Source organism: Drosophila bipectinata, chromosome 2L, assembly GCF_030179905.1.
Source record: "Drosophila bipectinata strain 14024-0381.07 chromosome 2L, DbipHiC1v2, whole genome shotgun sequence".
NCBI lineage: Eukaryota > Metazoa > Arthropoda > Insecta > Diptera > Drosophilidae > Drosophila > Drosophila bipectinata.
The window spans coordinates 3,498,244-3,517,414 of record NC_091736.1 but is presented as its reverse complement, the minus strand read 5'-3'; the positions used below and the strand labels follow the sequence as shown (position 1 = coordinate 3,517,414).

Sequence of the window (19,171 nt, the reverse complement as noted above, 5' to 3'; positions counted from 1 at the left end):
GCTTGCCAGGCATTTTATTAAATCAAATAGAATTTGCCGGCACATTATTTCTTAGTCAATAAAATCACCAATTATCTAAATGCATGAAGAGATTTCTCTGTTTATGGGTGTTCTGGTTTTCCTTTTCTTCATTCTCTGGATGTGGCTTTTTTCAAGCATAAAGTATGACTTGGACCAATTTTCGTGCATTGAGTATAAATCAGAGAAGCGAAAGCAATTTACGCATAGCCCAACATAAAGCATTGCCGACTGACTGTTGTCGGCTCCCTGTTTTTTGTTTTTTTTTATTATGCCTCCAAAAGTTTGACTGGCATACAATAATTTATTAGCAAAGTCAGCGAAATGTAAAAAGTCCTGAACAGAAGCCGGAGCAACCACATTGCCAGGACGAAAGAAAGATGGAATGAAATTGGCACAGGCAATGCGTGTCAGCACCGGTAACTCAATTAGAAAATTTAATTATGCCGCAAGGCAGTGTCGACGAATTTCCCAACAATATGAAAAGTCTTTTTAAATTACCTTTTATTATATGTACTCTTACATATGGTATAACTGCTGTCTTTGAAGAAATTTGTAGTCGCATGGCTTTAAACTTGATAATGATAGGATCGATACTTTTCTTTCTCTTATGAATTAATTAAAAATCGCCGAGTTTTCAAATGCCACGCCTTGGGCCTAATTTGCATCGGTTGTGGGAAAGTTTTCCGGGTGAAAAGTGCCCGGTTGAGGATACAATCTGCACACCAATTTGCCTTATCAATCAACCGACCCCACAACACAATGGGGTTATGGCCAGGTTTTTGTGGCGTTTAATCAAGCGCTAAGTCCGCTCGAACCTTTTCTCAAGTTTTGTGAAAGCGTTTACAGTTTACCTTTCGCTATTTGGCTCACCTTTAACCTTCCGGGTTGCGGATGGCGGATGGCGCATACCGGGTGAGAGGTTGATGGCTATCTGGCAAAGTTTTTCGCTTTTGTGGCGGTAATTTGTTGGTACACGTGGTTTGCTTTCTTGACGCTTAAATGAGGCGCATCATTAGTTGCTAGACGTTGATTTTCAGTCGCTCCTCCTCCTCCTACATTCCTGCCTCGCGATTTATTATTAATTGGGCCGACGGCGAAAGTTTTCCGCCTATTTGTTATACCAGTTTTTCTTTTGAAACTTTTTTGGGCGGGGCGGGCTGAGTATTTCAATTATTAACATTTGTGCGTCCCGCAACGATTCACTAAATAATTCAATATTCGGGTTTTACTGCGCTATTCTTTCCATAAATATTGAATAAATATTTTCTTTTTAATTAAAACTTTATCCTTTTCAATGGCTGCTAGACTGGGGTCTGCTCATGCTCCTCCTGGACTCTCCTCAACGAATTGATTTTATATTAAAATTAATGAAACTTTGAGGGAATAAATAAAAAACAGAGCATATGGCAAGTGGCCATTCATAAAAATCTGTTCATTTTTTCCCACTAAAACAATAGTCTTTAATTATAAATTTTTAATTTATAAATTAATCATAAGCCAAAGCTAATAAAGGAAATATCTACTTATTCATATTAAAAGCTCTAATGTGGGGGTGGAAAAAAACAAAACAAATAATTAATAATACCATATTTATGGAAATTTAATTAATTTGCACAGCCATATATTTTATGCGATCCAATGCGGCATTAAATTTAAAGCACATTCTATTGCGGTTACAAATTGGGTTTAATTGCCGGCCCACTAAACTGTTTATTAAATAAGGCTTGGACCTGAAAATGCCACTGGCCATTTTGCAATTTGCGGAATTCGGAGGGGGATTTCCGCAGGAGTGTGGCAAAGACGCAGGCTAATGCATCTGAATGTTGCATGCCGCATGCTGCATTCATTAGGCTTTAATACGGTTTAAGCCAAAGCATATTATACTTTAACTGTTGTTGGCAAAGACCCGGGCATTCAGCCGGAATGGCAAACGCAAATAGCGCTTTGTTGGCGGCAACGGTGACGGCGCCGGTTGTGCCTCCTGATCCCCTCAGAAATAATAAACATCAATTGCCTAATGCAAACAACCGCAGGAGCCCTTCTCAGCTCTCAGCTCTCAGTTTTCAGTTCAGTTGTTGTGCACACCCACCCATACCTATATTCATAGTCGCGCTCTGACCTCTCCCCACCCACCTCTTAACTCGTCTTTTTACGCTAAAAAAAATTGTCAGTGGTTTATATTTCATAGAAATTATTATTTTGATATAATCAGCAAGAAAAAATAGTTCTTAAAAAATTTTAAGCCTTTGGATTCAACCAACTAGTCGTATACGTAATTTATCAAGGCGAGTTCAAACCAATGCGTCGTATACGTTATATATGTGTTTATTTTTATTTAAAATTCTAGATCCACTAGGCGCTAACGTAATTTTTTAAAGATTAGTGTTTCTCAATAAATTCCTGTTGAATAAATGTGTATTTAATTTAAATTTCACAATCTATTGAACTAAAGAGGCTTAAATATGCAAAATGGATGCTTTTCCAATTAATTTCATATAAATAAAAAGATTTAAATCAATCGATTGAAAGCTACATGCTCTAAATTATATTTTCTAGACTTAATTTTATATTTTAGTATCATTTTTTTAAGTGCATACTTGTTTGCATTTTTGTTGCCGGTACTTGTTGAGAAGCAGCAGCAGCAGAAACGGAAAAAGTGCTCTGTAAATACGCAACGAGACGCGTCGTATAGTATTTAGGCAGTCCTTGCTGTGGTGTCCTTAGCCCGCCCTGCCCTGCCCTGCCCCCCCACCCGCACAGCCTCTGACCCCCTTGGGTGTGTGGGCCTGACTGTGTGTCGTTTTTGTATGCCAGCGTCTTTTTATGAACTTGTTAACAATCTAACGACCTTTTTGCCTGGCTACCTCATTGTTGCTTTAGCTTTCTTCTGTATTCCGTATGCCGTATGTCGAGTGTGGCAAGAGGTTGGCGCATCCAGTGTTTGGGCTTAACAAATATTTGCATACTTTCGGGCTGCTCATGAGAATAACATAATTTGATTCCAACTAAGAGGGGCGAGTGGTAATGTGATTTTAGTCAACATATGTTTACGTTTGCACCGATATTTATTCCAGATTTTTATTATCAATGCATACTCCAAGATATATATTTTTTTTCTTTGATTTATTGACCATACAGAGGCATTGATTGTCCTAAGCTCTGTGCAATCCTTAAGGATTTCTGCTAAATTTAAGACTCTTAGCGCTTAAATGGCACAGAAATATTGCATGAGCCCATTGCCGACGAGGTACGAGGTACTTCTGTAAGTATGCATTTGCAAGGACCATCACTTGGCCGGGCGATGGAAGACAAAGCTCATTATTTATTCATAGTATTCAGCAGAGAAGTGTTTATGTGGCAGGGCCTTAACTCGCCAGCCATCTCCTTTTTCGGCCACAAATTGGCTAACAGCAAGAAGCATGAACCAGAAGCTCTCAAGAAGAAAAAAGGACAACTGGCCCTGCCTGCTCTGTGCCTGGACAAAAAAATATGCAAATTTAACTTTTTTGCTCAGCATAAAAATAAACTTTTTGATTCAACCTCTAGTTTTAGGTCTCGCCCACAAAACAAAATTGTCAATATTGTAAACAGATTCTTTTCGACCGAAGCTGATTAGATTGGATTGGGGAACAGCCACTGGAACTGTAAAAGGACTCCTCGACTCCAGCCTCCATATAATTGCCACTCTTGTTGCCGGGCTACCCCATACGTGCTGTGTCCTTGTTGTGTCGAAAAGGAACTTTTGCATTTGTCGTTTGTTCGATACATTCGATTGGTAACATTTTAAAGCTTATTTGCTCGACCGCACGTTTTCCAGTACCCAGTTGTCAGCTCCCAGAAGGACCTCCTTGGCCTGTGGGCCTGCTTTTGTGTAAATCGTTATTGGAACACTCAAATCCTAATTGCACCCTGGGTGATCACTAGTAAGTGCTATTGCTTGTGCATGTTTGTCAACTGAAAATGGCCAAGGACTCGCTTCATTTGGGAAATGAATGCTTTATATGACCCGAAGCCTAGTGTTCTGATTTGTTTCAACCTAATGATGACTTTTGGCCTTCAAGAATGAGTTTTTAGGGCCAACTTTACAGTTGATAGGAGTCTTAACTAATAAACTGTGACAGCCCCGAAATTCCAATCTAAAAGACTGATCCGATTCCGATATGATTTAGTTTCTGCCAACATAACTTACAATTTGTTATCATTTTTTGTCAGGAAGAGGGATATCCTTTCTTGGGTGTAAAGTAAACAATAGTTACTTTGATTAGGGTCTAATTTTTGTTTAAAGCCCTGCATTGAAAAGGCTGTCATTCAATTTGCATTTGTATGGAGCTTTCGAGAAGCAAGCTGAAAGGACTTTCATAAATGGGGGCTGTGTATGAGCAATAGAAATTTGTTTAGCAGATGTTGTGACATGTATTTCCATGCATATATTAAATGGGCTGTGTATCCTTTTCTAGGAGTTTCCACATCATTTCACAGAAAATGTTTACTTGACGTTCCTGGCGGATATTTTAGGCAAAGTTCTGGGAACTCTTTCGCATTCAATGTCAAGGTGCCGTGGAAACTTATCCCTGAGTTATCCACTTCTAAGCGACTGAATCAGAATGTAGGATAATATTTGTTCAAGAATCAAACCAGCCACATTGATCAGGTCGTTTCTTTGGCTTTCAAAGTAAATAAATAAGATACAGTTTCCCGGAAATGGCAACAAAGAATACGAAAACATAATCGTCCAACCGAAAAAATGGTCTGCAATAATAAATGATAATTGATAATAACATTTTGCTACCTTCCTTCCGCCGAAAAGGCCGCAAAAAGTCGGAAAGGAAAGGAAAATTGTACAAGTGTGCTGGGGAAATCAATAAAAAGAACGACGTCGACAACATTTGGCCACAATTTCAATTTTGCGGCATCGGGCAGGAACCGAGGAACATTTCAACAATTTCCTCTACCGCCTGGCAAAGTGAAAATTTTCATTTCGCAACTGTCGTATGGTGTGTGGGTGTGTGGCTGTCCCTTTTCTTAGACACCTTCCAGCATTTCTATGCGACTGCACACCGCATCGGCGACAAAGTTAGACGAAATGTCATCATTTCCGTTGGGAAACTGTGCTCGCTCAACCGGCAACGCAGGACGCGGCAGGACGAGGGGAAGGACGACAAAAACCGCCGCTTAGTTTTTCCGTGATGGTGTTTCGACTGGTGCAAAAAAAAAAAAGGTTAACTAAGAAAGCCATGCAAATGCTTTTTTTCCGCACAAACTTTTGGCCGCAAAACGAAATAGAAACATAAAATATATATACAAAAATTCCCGGATATCAAAGGCGGTGGCGGAACTTTTCCAAGTGGTCTTGGCCAATCCCTCTACGGTTCTTAAACGAAGCGTAAAATTGTTAAATGAGTGCGAATGTCTACAGAGAGCCCGGAAAGGTCCTCTTTTCTATGGATCCCTATATTTCATCCCTTTGAAAATTTTCGTTCTCTAGTACTACAATAAATTATTGATTAACAATGTTGTTAGACTCGAGCACGTCTACAACTTAGCTTATTTTTTTCCTGAATAAAATTGAATTTTTTCACTGCCTCTATGGATAGAATTTCAATTGATTAGTCAATGAAGGAATCTGAAATATTGATTTGAAAGGGTCTATAAATTAGAAATTTAATAAAATTATTATGGGAAAAATAGAAGAGTTTTTTACCCGAAAGTACTTTGTCCTAAAGACCACTTATTAACCTACCTGAAGTGTACCACAATTGGAATTTCCTGCAACATTCCTTTCGTATCACCTTTTCAAATGAAATGACAAAGCAGAAAGTTTGCTTTGAATGCGAATTTCAAAGAGCTAGGGGACATAAATGGCCATGGATATGTAGTCGTAGTTCTAGAGAAAACAATAAGCCGTTCTCCCTGATGAAAACCAAACACACAAACGAGGATACACCCATCGGCAGGACAAAGGAGCGACACTGGTATTGATGGCGATGATAAAAGCCGTTCTATGATAAAGCCATAATTTAACGAAGCAAGACTATGACGTCCCAATAAGTTTTGTTACCCAAGAAGGGGAGCACCTGGCTCTTACCTGTGGGAGACAAAGTAGTCTTATATTCCTCAACTTTGTGTTGGGAATTCAGAATTGCATTTGGCAAGCAGCGGAGAGTAGAATGCAATTTCAGAGAAAGCATTTAATTGAATTTATTTGTTTGTCTTTCGTGTGATTTCCTGTAGCTAAAAGGTAGTGACTTTGAAAATCAAAGTTTAGTTTGTTTAAAATGTAAAAGATTTGTAAACAAAACGCTATATTTAGACAACTTTAAAGAACAGAACTATGCATTATGATTGTAGTATTAAAAGTTTATTGTCATTTTATAGAATATTCTTGAAAGGTTTCTCAAAATTCTTATACGTTTTTTAGTGGTTGTTCATTTAAGTTGAAATATTTAAAAAAAATACTAAAAAGCCTTGGAAATATAACTTAAACCTAACTTATTTACAGTTGTGAAGTACAATGGCTCAAAGTCGGTAAATGAATGAAATTATCTTATTTTTAACCTAATCTAATTATTAAAAGGTAATCTAAGCTATGATTATTTTGTTATGGCTGCTTTGTGGCTGTTTTAAGTACAAGTTCTTTCTGACTATTAACTAATATCCGATTAAATACTTTCGAACTCTTTCCTTTTAAAAGTCTTTGTCCCACCCGCTCTTCTCTTCCGGGGGCTCATAGTCGTTCTCCACTCCTGACGGACCAAAGTACTGGAGGTCCGTCCAGCTCTTCAGGGGCCTCTTGATGGGCGATTGCAGTTGCTTCAGTTTCAGCTTCTGCCAGTCCAAGCTCTCGAACCAGCTGTGCCGCTTGATGTCCGCGATTCCCTTCCTCTGGTAGCCCAGCCTCTCCGCCGGCAACTGTTTGCAGAGATGCCTTACCAGGTGTTGGGCAGACTTTGGTATCCTTGACGGCATATGGATAACATCGATGCCGCTGAGGATCTGCTGGTAGATCTTGATCTGGTTCACTCCACGGAAGGGGGTTTTTCCGACAAGCAGTTCATAGATCAAGATACCCAAGGCCCAGTAGTCGACGGCTCGATCATGGCCACGATCCAGGATAATCTCGGGAGCCACATATTCCGGCGTGCCGGCAAACGTGTTGGTCTTCTCGTTGTGGCGTACAAACTTGGCAAAACCAAAGTCAACCTAGAAATACAATAGAACTTAGAGTATTAGTGAGCAATAGAGATTTTAAACACTTACGAGTTTACAGTACCCGTCCGTGCCCAGCATTAAGTTTTCGGGCTTCAAGTCTCTGTAAATAAAGTCATGGGAGTGCAAGTAATCGAATGCCTCGACAACACAGCCCGCAATAAATTTGGCGGTTTTCTCTTCGAAATACTGCCGCTTCGACATCACCGTCCATACATCACCGCCCATGCAGGCCTCCATTAGGAAGTAAACGTATTTGTCATTCCGGTACGTGCGATAGAGCCTAAAATAAAATGGAACTTAAGTACCCGCCGGAGTTATGAGTTGTGAGATTTATGGCTTACTGCACTATAAAGGGCGAGTTCCGACACTTAATCATTACGTTCTTCTCGTTGTAAACGTGCTCGATTTGATCCTGTTTGACCACCTCGATTTTCTTGATGATCTTCAAAGCCAATGCCTGTTTGCCATACGCCACCAGGTCCACACGTCCAAAGGCTCCGCATCCGAGGGTAGCAATCTTCTTCAGCTCAGAAATGGCCACTTGGGAGTATTCGTTGTCGAACTCCAAGCTTCTGTTGCTAGATCTGCCGGATGATTCGCCCGGCTGGCTAGGCTTCTCCCGGAGTTGTTTCAGAGTTCCCAAATAGCTTATAAAGGCCCTAGGGAATGGGTTAATAAAATATTTAAATATACTGATTATTCAGGAAGGACTTACTCTCTGTCCAGCATTAGGACTTCCGTGCCAGGGGCGTCGGCATAAACACTGGCCTGTCGAACATCCGCATTCAGAAGCGCCTGCTCCCCAAAATACTCTCCCCTTCGCCTTTTTGCCACCACATGCTCCTGGTTCTGTTCGTCCTTCTTTTTTATGGTCACAGTTCCGCACCGGATGATGTAGAACTCGTTGCCCACCTCGCCTTGCCGGACAATACAGGTGTCGGTTTCGTAGAATTTCTGCGATAAAATCAACAAAACTGATTTGGGAAATTGGGATTGCCGGCTTGATAAATTACCCTTTGCAGGAGATCCACGACTTTGTGCAGCAGGCTCTGGTCGAGCTCCTGCAAAAACGGTGCCGAGCGCAGAAACTGAAGATTTTCCTCGCGCTCCCTAGAGCCGGAGATTTGCATGATGGCCCTAAAGGTTTCACGTGAAATTTTCCAAACGTGGGCATCCGTGGCAGCTGATGGAAAATACCGAGTCTTAAAAACCTGATACTTTTTGTTTAAAGAAGCTTATGCTGGTCGTTACCCTGTATGGTGGCCTGGCGAGGGGCGTTGTAGAGAATCGCAAGCTCCCCGAATACGGTGGCCGGACCAAAGTTTCCAACCAGCTGACCCGCACGGATAACATCGTACTGACCCTCGGCGGAAACATATATCTCGGAGCCCTCCTCGTGCTCGCGGATGATAAAACTGTGTTTTTTGTAGCAGCACGGCGCCATTGCATTGATTACCATCTCCTTGCGCTCCTTGTCCATTAGATTATTGAGGAAATCATTGCGCTCGATGGCCGTCCGGATGAGATTGCGTGTGCTGTGAATCGAATTCATGGGGGTAATAAGCAGGGCTTGTTTGTTTTTCTCTCTAATTCGAGGGCAGTCCCCCCGGCACCCAACTTACGCCTCGTCCTTTGCAATAAATTCGATTTCAATGTCGCCCCGAATGGGCACATTCGGTCGGACGTAGATGATTCCGCCGTCCACACGTTGTGTTTTCGCAGTCGAGCCATCGCTGGAATCGCTCTCCTTGGGCCCAGTTATTTGATCCTTCAAGTTTTTGGGCAAAAATGTAAAGAAAATAGAATGATTTTAAGCATGTGTGTGCTTTTGAAGCGATATGGTTGATTTAAATTCTATCGTTTCAAAAAGAGGTAAAAAAGTTACAGGATGCCTGCCGGGGGTCACCTATGGAAATCATGCATGGGAATCCATCAGGAAAATATGAAAAATACGGATCAAAAATTTTAAAGACAGGTTTTGATGCAGATTTATAGAGAATCGATCTACAAATCATTTGGGGTATTCCTTTCTAGAATCGGATGAAAATTGCCGAAGATATGGCCATCGCAGGGGGTCCCACATGGAAATCCTGGATTTCGCAAGGGGGTCCATCAGAAAATATGAAAAATATGGATCAAAAATTTGGATCTCAGGTTTTGATGCAGATTTATACAGAATCCATCTACAAATCATTTGGGGTATTCCTTTTTGGAATCGGATGAAAATTGCGGAAGATATGCCCATCGCAGGGGGTCCCATATGGAAATCCTGGATTTCGCAAGGGGGTCCATCAGAAAATATGAAAAATATGGATAAAAAATTTGGATCTCAGGCTTTGATGCAGATTTATAGAGAATCGTTCTACAAATCATTTGGGGTATTCCTTTTTGGAATCGGATGAAAATTGCGGAAGATATGCCCATCGCAGGGGGTCCCATATGGAATTCCTGGATTTTGCAAGGGGGTCCATCAGAAAATATGAAAAATATGGATCAAAAATTTGGATCTCAGGCTTTGATGCAGATTTATAGAGAATCGTTCTACAAATCATTTGGGGTATTCCTTTTTGGAATCGGATGAAAATTGCCGAAGATATGGCCATCGCAGGGGGTCCCACATGGAAATCCTGGATTTCGCAAAGGGGTCCATCAGAAAATATGAAAAATATGGATCAAAAATTTGGATCTCAGGTTTTGATGCAGATTTATACAGAATCCATCTGCAAATCATTTGGGGTATTCCTTTTTGGAATCGGTTGAAAATTGCGAATCCAGAATCCATCTAAAAATCATTTGGGGTATTCCTTTTTGGAATCGGATGAAAATTGCGGAAGATATGGCCATCGCAGGGGGTCCCATATGGAAATCCTGGATTTCGCAAGGGGATCCATCAGGAAAATAAAATTTGGATCTCAGGTTTTGATGCAGATTTATAGAGAATCAATCTACAAATCATTTGGGGCTTTCCTTTCTGGAATCGGATGAAAATATAGGTATCGCAATGGGTCACATACGGATATCCTGGATTTTGCTAGGGGGTCCATGAGGAATATATGAAAAATATGGATAAAAAATTTTGAGCACAGGTTTTGGTGCAGATTTATACAGAATCAATCTACAAATCATTTGGTGTATTCCTTTCTGGAATCGGATGAAAACCAAAGGACATGCTAAGCATTTGTTGCTTGGGCTGAAAGGCCATTTCAGGCCAACTCGGAACTCCAGTACCTGAAGGAAACAGTTTGTCTATATTGTTGTATCCAAAAGTGGGAAAATCTCAGCCGTTAAGAAAACATTTTGCTGTATCAGCTTCGGATTCAATTTAAACGGACGCCCTGTACTGGCTGATTAGCCACAGACTGCTAATGCAGCAGAACCAAAGGCCCAAATGGCGAAAAGCTGGCGAAAACGACTTTATTTGGCTCTTGGCTGGGCGAAAGTTTCGGATCGTGTCTGTTGGCGAACAATTAACATTTCACTTGTTGTTACAAGTGTGTGTTTGGATGGCGCGGCACACTTGTAAGCAGCTGTTGCTTTTCTAATTTTCCTTGTGTATGCCCTCGGGTATAGATACTGAGAAGTCTGAGAAAGTCCCACCATAAGATTGTTCTCTAGTTTTCATATGAAAGTTTTCTTTGCTGAGTAAATAGCTGGCCGACACTAAGTGACTATCGGAGGAGGATGGGGGTGTAGTCTTTGGCTTTTATACAAAAATAGTAAAAAAACATATTCTCTAGTAGTCTAGCAACTATTTTTTAATCATTCCATAAGGTAAAAGCAATCATATTACTTTACAAGTATTTTTAATCACACTCAATGTCACGAAGGACCTGTACAACTTTCTAGACAAAAATAAAAAACTCAAGAGCAAGAAAAAAAATGGAAAGTCAATCCTGGCCACAACTGGCGGCTGACAGGTTAGCAAATTAACCAAAAACCGCACGCTTCTGGCTAGTTCCTGCCCATGTCATCTGGGAACCCAACTCATTACTTACTTGATTATTCGAGGCATCCGGCGGAATGCCAGGTGACTGCGTCTGGGACTGCGACTGAGGGGGACGCTCCATGCTCCGTTTCTTGCGCAAATGGAGTGGAGTTCCCGGGACGAGTAGATCCGGGGGCATTGGTGGTGCCGGCGGTATGTTAATATCGGGCATCGTGGACACTCGTCTGCGGCGGGGACTGCCGGCATTGCTTGGTGGCTTGGCAAGATAATTGAGTGACACATTGCTGGAGCTCTTGGCACGGGGTGGAGCCTCGAGCTGGTCTTTGTCCCGATCCCGTCGCTCCAGCGGCAGGAAACCATTTGCCAGTTTGCTGGTATTGCTGGCATCGTTGTTGCGGTTGTTGTTGGTATCGCTGCTCTGCCAGGACAAAGTGTCCTCTGTTTGGTGTGTGCTTAGTTCCTGTGTGTGACCAATGAAAAACTTTACAGGACCCTCGGTCACAGGTGTTGCGGCGGCGGTGCTTGGCGGTGTGGCGACATCGAATGTGGCAACATCATCGGCACCGCCCCTCTCATCAATTATGCCGTTCACATTCACTTTGAGTTTTGACTTGCCGCCATCAACGACATCGACGGCATGTGCATTAGCACGCCCCTCGCCTCGTTTTCGCTCCTCCTCCCGGTCCTCCTCTTGCGCCGTATCCTTGGCATCCTCCGGCGAATCCTCCTCGATCTCAATGCTAGGCACCTCCGAGGGCAGGGCTGTGGGACGACGCTCTTTGACCGGTTTTAATTTCGAATTTGAGCGTGTGACATTAATTGCATTGCCGTTGACAGAGGCCGTTGTCGCATCCTCTTGCCTGTCCTCGTCCAGTTCCTGGGCCTCCTTGTCCTTTTCTCGTTCTCTCTCCTTCTCTCTGCTGGCCTTCTGTAACCTGGCCATGTTCGACTTAAACTTCTTCTCTTGGCCACCATTGTTTGCACTGCCATTTTCGAAGGGAACCGCTGAGGCGGAGGTGGAGGCTGAGGCCGAGGCAGAGGCCGAGGCAGAGGCCGACGCCGAGGAGGAGCTACCTGAGGGGGGCGGCTGCTGCTGTCTCAGCCGTTGGAGCTTGGCCTGGCCAAAAACATTTACCAAGACAAACAAAGCGGTGCAAAAGTTTCGGCATCGGTGTTTCGGTGTGAGGTGGTGTGAGGGTGTCATTGGACATTGGAGGAGAAGGCGTTGTCGAGTGTTCGTACATATATTTATATTTACAAGTGTTTTTGTGCCGATAGTATTGTGTACATCAATTCGTTTGAAAGTATAAGAAACATACAAGCATGTGTGCAAATATTAGTTGGGTCCCCACAAAATACAGTCCCCCAACGAACAGGTGGAAACGCAAAGCGACGCGATACAATTTTCAGGTAAATACGGAGCTTACTCACCTCGCTGGCGCTGGGCGTGACGATGGGCGAGTACAGTGGCTTCTCCTCGCGACGGATATACAGGCCAATTTGCTGAAATAGATTGGACTTTAATTAGCAAATAGACAAGGGAAACTTTTAAATAAAAAAGTTAGTCTATATAAGGTTGTGTAAATAAATGCTTGATTAAATAGATTTTTTTAATAGCAGAATATTTAATGTAATAGCTAATAATAGAGGCATTTTTTTATAAAAGTCTTGATATCTGTTTCTCCATGTACAGAGCACACACAACCTCTATTAGCCCAATATTTGCCCTGAACTCTCTACAATCAAAATGTTGCAACAAAAGCCCATGACTTTGTTTTCGCCGAGTTCTGGCCTATAATTAAAATATATGTTTACTTTTTCCAGAAAAGAGGTGTTTCGTATTTTAGATACCGTATAAAATATAACTCTCTCCCAAAGAGTTGGCATAAAATCAATTTAATTCTCAACACTTCCTTTCGCCAGATTATTCTGACCAATAAGGCTAAGGCTTTCAATCCGTCTGTGTAAAATATCCATTAGTTCGACAACATCACAGCCAATTTCCAGTGGCATTATGTCCTTTAAATGCCCGGCTTTGTTTGCCACATTTTATGCGAAATTCGCATGGTTGCGAAAATGTGTCCCTTTTGTATCCTTTTCTTCTTCTGATTTCAATCCGTCAGTTAGGGATTTTCCGTAAACTATTGCAAATTGATTGGCTTAAAGTGGTGATGAGATACCGATTTAAATCAAGCATCAAGGTTTCAAAAGAATTTTATTGTCAAAAGCTTTTATTATTCTACCCAAAGTTTATTTAATAGCATTTTTTTTAACTCTGATTATTCCTGCTCTTAAACTAATAAAAAAGTCAGCTTGTCTTGTTTTTTATAATTTATTTTTGAAACTGTGTCAGAGAGTCAAAGCCAAAAAAGTTGACTGTTTAAACATTGCGGTAGGTTTATGATTTTTTGTTTGTTAATTTACTGCCTGTTTAAAAGTTTTGACGTAAATATATTTGAAGTCCGCTCATGCGAAAAGCTCTTACATCTTATCTTTCAATTGGCATGGGGGCCTAATGAAATATTCAAACCCCCTAAGGGGGTGCCTATGGTAGTGCAGGCATAAATAAACACGTGTCAATTTTCGAGTCGCCTGGTTGCCTCTGCTTTGATATGCTAATCGACCTAAACGACGGCATTTTGACAGGTTTTCCGTTTTCCCACGGAAGCGCCAAATTCTGTTTTTTGGCCGATAAACTCCAAACGATAAGGCCAACTCGCAGCCCTGCACTCGAAGGATTTTTCCCAAAGAAAAAAGACAAAAATTAAATGGGAGAATGAGACTAGGAATTTTCCAAATTTCAGCTACCAACTGCCAGTATTCCTCCCCGGGGGCGTATGCTTCTCTAACGGCTTCGGCCCTGAATGTCGCGCAGTTATTTAGAATTACTTTGACGTGTAAGTTGTGCGTGCAATCACGTTCATTGTCATCCAAGTGCCTAGGAACATGTCAGTCTGGCTCTGGAGAGACAGCTACAGATGCTTCTATAGATAGCCCAACGGATTCTGCATATTTATACGTCATTTGGAGCTCCGGCTGCAAGTATCTCGTTGCCACTTTGCCCATTTTGTTTTTAGATTTATGCATGAGTTTCCTCCTCTTGCTATGCCACGAATTTGATTTTCTTTTGAATATTTTTTATTTATTTTTACGATTTCTGTTTCGACCCACACCTATTTATACCATGCATGCTTATCATATTTTTGCATACCAACGAGTGAATACAGAATCGTCGCTGAATGTTTGTCGTTGATGAAACGCAAAGATTGCAAAAAGTCAAGTGCCTGGCGATTGAAGTTGTCTTGATAAGTTTCCGCCATTTTATGTGACCAATTCCAATGGGATGTTCAAATTATAAATGTAAATCAGTATGAAATTTTTTGAATTTATTGAAACAATCGAAATTAATCGGAACTTCGGCTTATGCTTTATTGTTAAAGCAGTTAATTATTTTAATATAAAATATTCTGTCTTTTATGAACTGAACAGTTTCTTGGTCACACGTTTATTATATATATTTCAATCTAACGTCATGTTTTATGTAGAAACATGGTTTTTTAATCGAAATAATCGAAGCCTTTCTGTGTCAACGTGTCTTTATTAGAGCTGTGGACTTTTTCTTTAACAAAATTTTCCATGTTTTTCGTATTCTACTAGTTACTAGTCACAGGTTTATGGTCAGTAGTATTATTTATACATTTTTATGACAACCTACAGCAATATTTTCCCAACCTTATTTTAATGGGAATTCTGTGTTCGACGCACGTGTTTTTCCCCCAGTTTTTTTTTCGGTTCTTGTGAGATAAGCCTGTTGAAAAGTGAACGTCATGGGTAGAAAAGTGAATGATAAGGCTAACAAGGTTTTGCACCAAACGGATTTTAGCGTGATTCAATACCCTATATTTAGAGAATATCCGCATGTTATCGATTATAAACAATTATGAATAATAATGATTATTTTGGGAGGCTTCCCAAATGTGGGGAACTTTCCATATGTGATGTGGAGATTATATATATTATTTATTAGGTATTGTAGTTGCTCTTCTGTAGTAAGGTTTTATTGACTTAACAAAAAAAAATTAAACAAGAAATTATAGGAAAGATGGTTTTGAAATATTTTTAAAAGAAAGAAAGAGAAATATATCCCTAATAATATCAAGATATTTATCCTCTCTTATAGTGTATCTTCTTGTCGATTAACTTAATTTTCATACTTGTACTTTTTCTGTTTTTTTGTTTGACTTCACATTATTTGTGGCTTTTTCGCGCCGCCCCGATTAACTCAATTAAGCACTTGATGAACTTATCAGGGGGCTTATCAGACAAGTGCAACACCAAAGCGTGATCTCTGGCATGCGGAACTCACCACGGGGCTATCCTGTGTGTTGAGTATCGTATCGGTGTTTTCATCTTCGGCGGGCGTGAATTTGTTTTTGCTGCGATGGTGGAATAATCGGGGAAAGCAGGCCATATTGCTGGTGAGGATGGGGAATTGAGGAAATATAGAGGGTATAGAGAGGGGGCGTCCCACCTAATGGCCAACTAAATGACTTTTGCTCCTTGTTAGTGTGTATTAGCCGAGGTTAGTTGTCCGCCCTGCTCTCTCTCTCTGTTGGCCAAATGTTTTTATCTCGATACGTTGCGGTTACTGCTCTGCCGTTGTTACTGCTCCTGGTACTGCTTTTGTGGGTTAAACACTTTGATTACCGCGGCCATATTCTCTGATTTATGGTCAAGGATTTAATTGCGGCCATAAATTTGTTGTGTTCGGTTGCAATTGTCGCGGATTATGTATGCTTCGATAATCGTTTGACTTCAATTCGATTTTTTGTGGTTTACGATTCACGATTTGTGAATTTCAGCCAGTTTATAAATTTTATAGGACTTACTGTATTAGCTTTAAAACGATTTAAGATTAAAGTTATCTGAATTGAAAAAATATAATTTAACTGTTACAGTTTTTAGTACTTTCTTTGAAAAACAAAACTACAAACATTTAACATATTTTGGAGCTAATTTAAGGATTGTAATTATCTAGTAATTATTGAAATGTTTCTACAATAAAAACTTATAAAAATCTCATCAAAAACTAAAAATACTTGTTTTTTTGATTGTCTATATCAAAGAACTATTATTTCTTGAGTTATAACCGGACCTTGTGAGACATAAAAAAAGTACAAGCCAGAGATTAAGACCATCAGCTTTCAGTTTTGAGTTTTGCCATAAAAAACAAAAGGATTTCCAAGCAAGAGTGGGCCACTAAATTTTGTGTTGACCACATCGGTTTATCAACTGTCCCAGAAACTGTCCCAGAAAGCAGCATTTGCTTTGAATCTGATAAATTTGTTTGTGGAACAAAAGTTTCAAAGTTCAGAAATTATGCGCATCGTCAACTGGCTGCTTTAATTACCGCTCGGAGCGACCAATTGCTACCAATTTCTCCGGTTTTTGTTTTTTGGCCACTGCGATGAGTCAGAATGCTTGCTGGCTTTTATCATTCTGGCTCTTATCGTCTCCAAATGCCTAATTGTTTTCTATTTATGCGGTGGGATTTCATTGTTTGGGCAAGAGCTCTAAAGCAAATGCCTCGAAAGGCAACAATGCCAGTCCGGAATTGGGGCTTCTTGCATTATACCGTAGGTGGGTGGGTGAATTAACAAATTTAATGTTGTCGTCCATAATCGTCCATAGCTCTGTTTTTATTAGCCACCTATCGAATTGAATTTCCTTATACGATTTGTCGATAACAAACGAACAATCAACCAAACAAACAAACAAACAACTAATCGGTGTACACTTTTCAAATCGGGAAAAAAAATATAACTTTGTGTTTGTACGTTTGCATTGCTTTTTCAGCCATGATTTTTGACTTTGGCCAGCTACGAAATGGCCAAAAAGCAATGGCAAAAAGCGCAGCTAGTGTCACGAGTTACTCCATTTATATTAATTTATTGACAATTCGTTGGCAGTTATCAGCACACTTTTCTTCAGCTTTATTTGTTGTTCCTCAGTTACTTTAAAGGTTCTTTTTCTTTATTCATTGCATTTCATAATGACTGAATTGTTTTCAGGTTTTGATTTCGGGTTTATAGCATAAGCTTGTTTATTATGGCCGGAACATTAAATTGACGACCAAGGTAACTTTTACAGCCTGATAAGCTTTTTGTGGAAAGCAAAGGTAAAAACACTGCGATTTCACGAAATTCTCAATTCTGAAAATTGCAGAACTTGACCAGAACACTTGGCAGGAAAAAAATGTTGGAACTTTTATTGGAAAAGGGTCTGACGCAAACTAATTTTTCACTAAAACACTCAAAATATTTCCATGTCTGCCATATCTTTTGATTAGATATCAATATCAGCAACTTCAAGATGATTGATATATTTGTTGACTTTTAATTTGTCAAATAGAATAGAAATGAATGACAAAAAGCATAAATATTTCCGATTGATTTTTGTTGAAAATATACACCGATTGAACTCATAATTCATAATGATTTCTCATTTATTTATTTTTTTTTTTAACACAAACCACTTGAGGCAAGCACGACGATCGGGCATGTCACCATCGAATCACTAGGTTCGGCCGAAGATTAATTGCGACTGCGGATGCACTTAAAATATGGTGGCATTCTCACTTCCTTCGCCAGAGAGCAACACTATGGTCATTTTTACAATTTTGCACGTAACCATTTCCGCTCCATTTGGGCCATTTAGGGTCTGAATCACTTTTTCCGCGCTGCCCGATGCCGAGGGGGGGGCCAGGGTGTATGGCTTGCCAAGTACTGCGCCCTGCGATTCGTAAACCTTCCGCACACCTGTCGCCGTGGAGGCTGATAACTCGACTAATTTAACGCGGCCAATTTAAATTGGCAATTTGCTCGACGAGCCAGCTACGGCTCTGCCGGCGTAGCCGCTGAACCGCGACAGCGACGGCGACTGCGACGGCTAGCTTTACGTTTATCGGTATCAGTTGAAGTGCCTGCCTAGTGGCCTTATCTATAGAGAAGTGTTGGGCACGCCAAGCGTCACTGTTAACGCGAGACGTTCTTTTAACCCGGCCGACATAGCAGTAGGGTCTCCAAAAACGAGGGGGCTTCAGCCTCAAAAATACATCAAATAAATCCCGAAAAAGATCGCTCCAACCTCGAGAAATGCCTATTTTTTAGTCTAAACATTGAGGAAGAATTAAATATATAAACGTGTCGACTAAACGGCGTAACTAAGCGCCACAAATTTGCATTCTCCAGGCGTCACAGATAGGCTAAAAAGTTTTCTTTGCAAAGCAACCGAGTTTTTATTCATTATGTCTTAAATGCGTAACTAAAGTAATTTCAAAGTAAAACTCATTTTCACTTCAAGTTCTTCAAGCCCAGAGTACGCGCGGCCCCTCGCCGTTTTACGTGCTCATATGCCGCGTCGACTTTTGTGCCTAAAAGTATGCCACGTATCTCACGACATTGTCGTTTGATTAAACTTGTTAACACACATTCACGCAGCGACATCTTGCCACCGAAAGGACCTACCACCCACCACACCCTCATTCCCCACTAAGCAATCCTAAATCCTGCGATGGGACGAAGGAACAGCCGCCGGATGCCAAAGTTTGACATCAGTTTAAAGTCAACGGTGCGAGCTCATTTGGCTCGGAGAGGCAAACGAAACCCGGGCATAAATTCTAAAATATCTGCCAGGGTATTTCCGGACCCGGCAGGAAGTTCTATTGCATAATCTTATTAACCACATAGACACACACACACAACCCGGCTCTCTTAGAGGACTCTATGAATAATTTAGACACACAATTCTCCGGCAAATACCGCTGTGCCCTGAATTGTTGACGACATGCCCGGAGATTGTGGCAATCCAAATTTTGATTTGGTTTACCAAGTTTTTACTTATCCGATTAGTCCATCCTAATTACTATACAATGTTATGTTGAGTCGGTTATATATTTGCATTGCTGTGTGTATTCTGCCCACAATTATGTGAATT

At 40.7% G+C, this 19,171-nt stretch overlaps 2 protein-coding genes across 7 annotated transcripts in view; one reads left to right on the top strand and one right to left on the bottom strand.

Moving 5' to 3' along the window:
• The window catches only part of LOC108124411 (uncharacterized), a 105,452-nt gene that overhangs the window by 10,881 nt on the left and 75,400 nt on the right, over positions 1 to 19,171 (top strand). The window lies entirely within an intron of this gene.
• Positions 6,358 to 18,249, bottom strand: LOC108124412 (cGMP-dependent protein kinase 1). Of its 4 annotated transcripts, XM_017240062.3 has the most exons (12): positions 17,709 to 18,249; positions 15,708 to 15,856; positions 15,543 to 15,651; positions 12,608 to 12,679; positions 11,226 to 12,293; positions 8,853 to 8,998; positions 8,482 to 8,765; positions 8,244 to 8,413; positions 7,946 to 8,184; positions 7,572 to 7,889; positions 7,279 to 7,510; positions 6,358 to 7,221 (listed from the first exon to the last, which is right to left on the bottom strand). In XM_017240062.3, exons 3-12 carry the CDS (start codon positions 15,645 to 15,647, stop codon positions 6,706 to 6,708), a joined length of 3,150 nt encoding a protein of 1,049 aa, XP_017095551.2. In that variant the 5' UTR covers positions 15,648 to 15,651; positions 15,708 to 15,856; positions 17,709 to 18,249; the 3' UTR covers positions 6,358 to 6,705. The 4 variants fall into 4 exon arrangements, with proteins under 4 accessions (XP_017095551.2, XP_017095550.2, XP_017095549.2 ...); XM_017240061.3 differs by having other exon boundaries at positions 15,543 to 15,897; positions 17,709 to 18,247; XM_017240060.3 differs by having other exon boundaries at positions 15,543 to 15,853; positions 17,709 to 18,247.